The sequence below is a fragment of the Primulina tabacum genome, chromosome 12, assembly GCF_025594145.1.
Source record: "Primulina tabacum isolate GXHZ01 chromosome 12, ASM2559414v2, whole genome shotgun sequence".
Classification (NCBI taxonomy): domain Eukaryota; kingdom Viridiplantae; phylum Streptophyta; class Magnoliopsida; order Lamiales; family Gesneriaceae; genus Primulina; species Primulina tabacum.
Window position 1 is genome coordinate 37,717,270 of NC_134561.1, and position 7,901 is coordinate 37,725,170.

At 33.2% G+C, this 7,901-nt stretch overlaps 1 protein-coding gene across 2 annotated transcripts; it reads left to right on the forward strand.

Moving 5' to 3' along the window:
• The first annotated feature begins 2,011 nt into the window (after positions 1–2,011).
• LOC142521130 (uncharacterized) lies at positions 2,012–5,745 on the forward strand. 2 transcript variants are annotated; one of them, XM_075624338.1, is made up of 9 exons: positions 2,012–2,152; positions 2,714–3,136; positions 4,074–4,154; positions 4,491–4,550; positions 4,717–4,760; positions 4,843–4,885; positions 4,977–5,048; positions 5,146–5,247; positions 5,372–5,745. In XM_075624338.1, the coding sequence occupies exons 2-9, from the start codon at positions 2,771–2,773 to the stop codon at positions 5,489–5,491; spliced, it is 888 nt and encodes a 295-aa protein (XP_075480453.1). In that variant the 5' UTR covers positions 2,012–2,152; positions 2,714–2,770; the 3' UTR covers positions 5,492–5,745. The 2 variants fall into 2 exon arrangements, with proteins under 2 accessions (XP_075480453.1, XP_075480454.1); XM_075624339.1 differs by lacking the exon at positions 5,146–5,247.
• The last annotated feature ends 2,156 nt before the right edge of the window (positions 5,746–7,901 follow it).

Below are 7,901 nucleotides of genomic sequence, written 5' to 3' on the forward strand. Positions count from 1 at the left end.
CTCTAATTATCTCAAACTTAATAATAATAATAATAATAGTAATAAAACACGAGTTTGATTTATTTTATCAATATGTTTTTAACTAATATGTTGTTTAAATATTATATAGTATAATTTACTCGTTCAACGTGATCTACAGAGTATTACATTACGTTCAAGATTTACTCGATATGCATTCGAAAGATAACGATTCCAATTTTCGTTTAAAAAAAAGTAATAATAATTTAGTATATTTACATTAAACATTTGGTTGGCAGGGTTGATTTGGTAGATGAAGGGGGAGCAGATGATTTTGAATTAGGTTGGACTTGGAATTGTCAACATTACGCACGTGCATTAGTTTTTGTGGTATTTATTTATTTTGGCAAATATATGAGTTGGGCTGAGATTTTTCATTAATGGGCAAATCCATTTTTCGATCCACCCACGTAGACAGACTGGGAATATAGTTCCTGGTGAGCAACTAACAAGAATTTGGCTTGGAAATTCATTTGAAAATAGAGCAGGTCTCTTGCGAGATTGTCTCACGAATTTTTATTTGTGAGACGGGTCAACCATACCGATATTCACAATAAAAAATAATACTTTTAGCATAAAAAGTAATATTTTTTCATGGATGACCCAAATAAGAGATCCGTCTCACAAAATACGACATGTCAGATTGTCTCACACAAGTTTTTGCTTTGACAATATCCCTGATACAAGAGAGGTTTTTCCTGGAATATGTAGCACAAGGCATCATTCCGACCGGCGAATGAGTCTGCGTATCCGGTCTTTATACTCTCTCCGATAAGTCCACACGACGAAAGACAAATTTCCGAAGCAAAAAGTACGTATAACACCATTATGGTTTCAATTCTTGATGGACGACAACATGTATATGTTAGAAAGACTGATGTTCTTATCTGCACTTGTTCTTCATTTTATTGCCAACTCCTGCTCAACTGTGCATCCTTTGTGTTTTTATTGCACCTTTCGCACGTTCTTTTTTTACGAGACTCCAGAGGAAAACGTCGTTCAGGTTACAAAAAAAAAACAAAAAAACAAAAATAATGAACTAAAACTAATTCGATAATATTGAAGATCAAATCGTAGATTTACAAACATAAATAACCAAATTTTCAATTTTCTCTTAAAATTAACACCTTACATTTTTTTTGACAATAAAATACTAAAAAGATATGGGACAAAAGTTAAAAATAAGAATGAAATATCACATTTGAAATACAATAAGGTATAAATTATGATTACTGTATAGTCGAATAAATAAAAAAATAATCAATACTTTCATTTACAAATTATGGACATACGCCTATATATTCGCTAAATATAGATACATGTATATATATTTGAGACAAACGAAAAAAAACCATATATAATTGAGACGATAATTCTATTTTTAACTAGACAAAATTATTTTAACTAAAAAACAATAGTAGATAAAAGTATTCATCTTTATAATTTTAATACAACTTTATGTTAAATTTTTTTTTTTAAATAAACCTACTAGTTAAATTGAAATATTATTCCAATCTTATACAAATTAGACAATCATATTAGTCTTAATCTAAAAAATTATTATAAAACACAATTTTTATAAATAACCAATTTTATTTTGCTTAAATAATCATTCTAATAATTTTTAAAAATATATTACAAAAACTATTTCCGAACTTTCTACTTTTAATATAATACCTAGATTTTCTATATAAAAATTACTAAATTTATACCAAAAATATATTGCTTTTGGTACCAAAAATATTTTTTGCATGAATTGTCTCACAAAAATTGGATCATAAAATGCTCACATGAGTTTTCGGGAATAGTAGGTCTTTTGTGAAACGGTCTCACGAATCTTTATCTGTGAGATGGGTCAACCATATCGATATACACAATAAAAAGTAATATTTTTCATGGATGATCCAAATAAGAGATCCATTTCACAAAATACGAACCGAAAAAAAAAAAAAAAGAGAATTACAGCGAATATTCACTGGGCAAGGCTGTAATATTAAAGCCAATAAAAGACAAATATATATCCGTTGCATCCTTTAGCTCGTGGAAACAAAAACATCAAAAATGGAAAATCGCCAGTAACTTTATCTAGGGTTTCATTGTGTTCTCCGGCCGCCGAAAACAATTTCTTTTCTATGTGAGTATATTTGAATTATTGAATGGTGATATAACTTACGGAATCGTCTACAGAAAATATTTTATTTCCTTTGTGTTGTTTTTTGTTTGTTTGCAGCTATATCTATTTGAGGCGAATTGTGGTTTTTGTTGTTGCTGTGATAGTTTATAGAACGAAATCATAATTTGATTTAAGTACGAATTCTCTCTGTTTTTGGTTTTGTGAATTTTATTTTTTGGATTTTGTTTTAATTTTGTTTTCCAGTTGATACATGAATATGTGGATTTTTGGTTATATATTTTGTTCTTGGAAATGGAGTTTATCGTATGGATAATCTTGGCTATTGTGCTGGTAAATTTGCATGTGAAAATGTATGTTAATCAAATATGTTTTTATTGGTTATTGTTCTTTTAGATTTAATTGTGAAAGTATATGAATTTAAGCTGGTTTGTTGATTTTGTTTCTTTTTTTTAATAATAGATGGACAAATATTTTTGGTGAAATTATAGATATCAAACATAATGCTAATGATTTCCCTAAAAAAATAACATTATGCTGATTATGAAAAAAACGTGACTTTAGGGTAATATTCTAGCTTTGGAGTGATTTTAATTCAAGAATCATTTTCGTCATAAATTGATGAATCTCCTCAAACTCAAACTGCAATTCCGTCATCACGACCATTTTCACTGTTTCCGCCACTGCCACCAACTCATTAAGCTCGCCCCAGATGCGCGGCACCTCTTTTTCCCCACTCGTGAACCAAAATTGAAACAGTTAGTATCCTTTGCGGCACCCTATGACTTTTTCTCAGGAGGTTCGAGGTATGTGAATGATGTAAACCCATTTTCGATTGATAAGAACGGAGAAGAAGTGGAAGAATTCGATGAATACTTGGCGGAAGATGGGAAGGTTTACCAGAAGACTTTACGATTGGTGGAGTGTGCAATGTTTGCTGCTATTTCTGGATTGGCCTTTCTTTTGAGCAACTCTCTTGCTATTGAGGTACAATACACTCTGTTTTTCTGCTAATTTTTCGAATTCGTGGTTGTGCATGCATTTATTTGAATGATTGAATGTTAATATAAGATATTTCTCTGAATAGAAAATATTTAAAATTTGAAAATTCCAAATATGAAATTGAGATGTATGTTGGTTGAATAAAGAAGATGTTATTGTTTTCCGTCACATGAAATTTGTTTATTGTAGTTTTCAGTTTGATCTTTACGTATTTGCGAAACAAAGCTGATCAACTCTTTATTCTTCATGGATTTTGGCTTAATTTGTGAAAGAATTGCATAGGTCTTATGTTTTGTTTACTTGGTGCTTTATTATTAGAGGTGAACTTAATTTAGTAGGCACAATTCATTGAGTTTGCAAAGTTGTCAGATTTCTGAGCCAGATATTGTCTACCAACTCGCAGATATTACTATGTAATTGGTAAGGTTACTAATATTCAGAAAAACATTGGATATAATGCGAAGATCTAAAATCACAAAGGCAGACTCTAAATATACATCTCATCTGCATTTGGCGTCCAAACGAAATACGGAAATCTATGGAATCTGCTTCCTGAAATTAATATCAATCATCCTTTAATAGAGGTTATAGGTGGAAGTCTGAGGCCAAGTGTTTTCAAAATTTCCTTTTTATGATGTAGCTCTTGAATAGCTATACAGGACAAATGTGTAAGAAGAGGCAACCAGATGATCATGTTGTTTCATAGATCTATATGCAATTAGTAGGTTCTTAATTTGATTAATTCTAAATCTCTGTAAATTGATCAAACCATCCTCATTTTCTTGCTTGGGTCTCTATTGGTTAGATTTTTGAATATTGCATGTCGCTGAACTTAGTTTCTTCAGACAATAATCAGCTCGATGATCTATTATTAAATATCATATTTTAGTTCACTATGGGTCTGAAATTTGGTTTTCTACAGAGATACTTTGGATGTTTCTTTGCTTTGCCAATTGTATTGTCCACTATGAGATGGGGTGTTGCTGCTGGCAGGAAAACTATGGTATGCCACTACTCTTGTGTCGATGTTATATTATAATAATTTTTATTGGGAAAATTACTTTTTTGGTCTTGTAGCTTGCATGTTCTTCATTTCGATCCTTGTATCAATCAATTTACAGTCTTAGTCTACTAGTTTTTTCCGATTTTAGTTATCTTTTTATCGGAGTGGTGATGTGGCTGTGGAAAATGATGACGTGCCAGCGGTGCCACCGAAAATTCCTGACATTGCGACAGACATTGCTGATGTATCTGATAGCACGACAACACAATATTTTCCCTTTTTTATTGGTGTTTATGTCAATACCATAATTCTCATATTGCATTTCGATCTTTTTAGGTGGCAACAGCCGTACTATTGTTTGTATTATCTGGTCCGGTGAAAGCTATTACCTATTTGGTGAGTCTTTTTGCTTTTATTAGAAACAAGATTTCTTTTTTCTACCGTGTTCTTATCCCGTCTGATCGTGTCTTTGGCTTCTTTCAAGGTTTAAAATCTTGACACTAGTATCCCTTGATAGTTTTGTGTCATTTGATTATTTCTGATTTAAGTTGTGTTTGGCTAGTTATTGCATGGCTTTCTTGGTTTCACAATGGGCACAATTTGGAGGTAGATTTCAGTAGAATCTCTTTTGTAACCTAGGCCCTTCTCTTTTCTTGACGACAACATATTTTTCGCCTAATCCTTGCAGGTTGAAGGCCAGTTGGGGTACCTCGGTAGTCTTGTGCTCGATGGTATCATTCATCCAAGAAATCCTTTTCTTATCCCAGAATATGTTTATATCCATTTGTCACTGGAAAACCAACAAGTAATTTTGTTGTGCAGGTTCGAGCTGTGGGAGCCCTGGTTAATGTTTTAATTGCCTCGTATTTAATCAGAGAAAACATACTCGCACTGGTAACTCATTGAGATGCTTTTTCGGTACTATTTTTACTTCATATAAATATTCGAAGATCTAACTTCTAAACCTAAAAAGCACTCTCTTTGCTTGTAGATTACCATAAACGTCCACGCCCTTTTTACGTACATTTTCTCTTCCATGGGCATTATTTCAGTCCCATCAATGAATTTGATTTATTTCATATTCGGGGTCCTGGTACGATTTATGACTTCTTTTTCTTCTATGTACGTTCTTGTGCGTATATTAGACACTGATTCTTGTATGAAAGACTGATGCTCTTTAATCATTTTCTGTGCACTTGTTCTTCATTTCTTGACAGCTTCTGCTCAACTGTGGATCCTTTGTGTTTTTGCTGCACCTTTTGTACGCTGTTTTTTTTACGAGACTCGGGATGAAGACGTCGCTCAGATTACCGAAATGGCTGGAGGCTGCAATATAAGATAATCTTGAAATCAAATGTGATTTTCAAACACAGTTTTAGCTGGTCGATTTGATTAATTTTGTATGTAGTTTGCACACTCAGGCCAATCGAACGCAGCATCAAGATTGTGATTTTGATTCATCTTACTGTAAATTGAATGTGTATTTATTGCATTATAAGGTTAGCATTGTTATATGAAATATTTAGTACTCCACTACGATTGGGTTTCTAATCGATATCACATAGTTCGAAATCTATCGTTTCTGATTCAATGATATGTATTTTAACTTTTCTCTATTGATAGAGCATGCAAATAGTAAAGTTGAAAATGTAGTTTAATTTAAAGGATTTGAATCTTTATCATACCATCTGTTTTAACTTTTGATAATGTGTTCTGCAAGAGGATTTTCAATCAACGTTCTAAGATTTGAAAATGTAGAATCTTAAGGACCTTTCTCAGTGACGATGACTAATAAACACAAGTCGATAAAACGGATTTTTTATCTGATCTGATTCGTTTAAAAAATTATTTTTGATTTAAAAAATATTACTTTTCATTTCAGATATGATTTGGATTGATCCGTCTCATAAATATAGATTCGTTGGATATTTTCACAAAAAAACATTCGAACAACAAATGCAGCCTACAATATTTTCAATTTATGGCTCTTTTTCTTCTTTGGTGCACTTGTGTGTATTTTAGACACTGATTCTTGAATGAAAGGCTGATGCTCTTTAATCATCTTATCGGCATAGATAGAAAATATGAATGATTTATTGGGGAGAGTGTGTAACGTTGCTTTCACTAAATTGATGAAGAAAATGCAATCAAAGCTATTGTACAATAGATAGAATAATTGGACCGATCAGAGAGTCTATTCTGTCCAACATAGGAATTGTATATAGTAAGCTAAATTCAAAATGGTACAATGAGCACTATTATTGTCATCATACTACTATATCATTCCCACTCAAGCTAAGTGTGGTGGAAGACTATACATTTAGCTTGGAAAAGTCTGTCAAATGAAGCAAAGGAGAGTGGTTTTGTCAATATATCAGTGCATGTCATAAATAGATAATGAACCAGCCAGCACTTTATCACGAACGAAGCATTTGTCCAGCTCAATGTGTTTAGTGTGAGAATGAAGAACTGGATTGGCACTCATAGAAACTGTGCTAAGGTTGTCACACCAAATGACTGGAGCTCTTGATAAGAGTAGTTTAAGCTCATGTAAAGGAACTGAATCCATGCAATTTCAGCAGCAACACTGGCTAAGCTACGATATTTAGCTCCAGTGCTGGATCGAGAGATGGTACGCTGTTTCTTTTCATGGACCACTAGATTTTAGTGCGCTGAATAATTCTCCCAGTATGGATTGGAGTACGAAAGGCCCACCCCAAAGAGAGAATACACCTTTGTTTTTTGCGGGAATCGCTACGCTTGGAGCTCCAACTAATCTAACACTTTCCAAGAAAATGGAAAAACCAAGAGTTGATTTTCTATCGTCGGGATCGGTGGACTAATCTGCATAGAAGAATCCTATGAGGTCAAGAGAAGTATACTTATGAAGATGTAAGCCATGATCATATGTTCCTTGCAGGTATCACAAATTTCTCTAGACGACTTTCTAGTGAGTATCTTTAGGAGCATGCATAAATTGACAAACTTTGTTAACAGAGAATGAAATTTCAGGTCTTGTGATAGTAAGTTACTGCAACACCCCAACAATGCTTCGATATGGAGAATAGTCAGAAAAGGTGTCACCCTTGCGTGCAAAGAGATAATCATTACCCATCATTGCACGATCAAGGAGCTCCCTAAGATATTTTTGCTGAGTGAGTAGTAAACCACCATCCAATGTTGGTTTTTCTTCGACAACGAGAAAATAATGCCAAGATTCTTCAGAGAAAAGGTTTGACTGAGATTGTCAACAAGTTGCTAGATCTGAAATGAGTCACTTAATAAAGATATCGTCAACATAAACCAAAAATATATACAAAAATATAGAGTGATTTTCAGAAACGAAAAATGTTTAGCAGGAGAGCTACAAAAGGTTGTCACCGGAAGAAAGCAGTTCAAAACCAGATGGTTGATCCATGTACACTATTTCATTCAAGTCACCATTCAAAATGGCGTTGGCATCTAGCTGTTGAATCTTCCAGCCGTGAGCAATAGCCAAAGCAAGAATTAATCGAATGGTGACTGGTTTTACCGTGGGATTGAATATTTCCATAAAGTCTATCCAACAGATTGAAGATAGACTTTGGCAACAAGGCATGCCTTATGTCGAGCAATTGAACAATCAGCAGGTCTCTTTATCTTGTACACACAGCTACAACCAACAACTTTACCATCCAAAGGAGCAAGCACAAAAGACCAAGTTTGATTATTGACAAGAGCATCAAACTCTTATTTCATAGCTTGTTT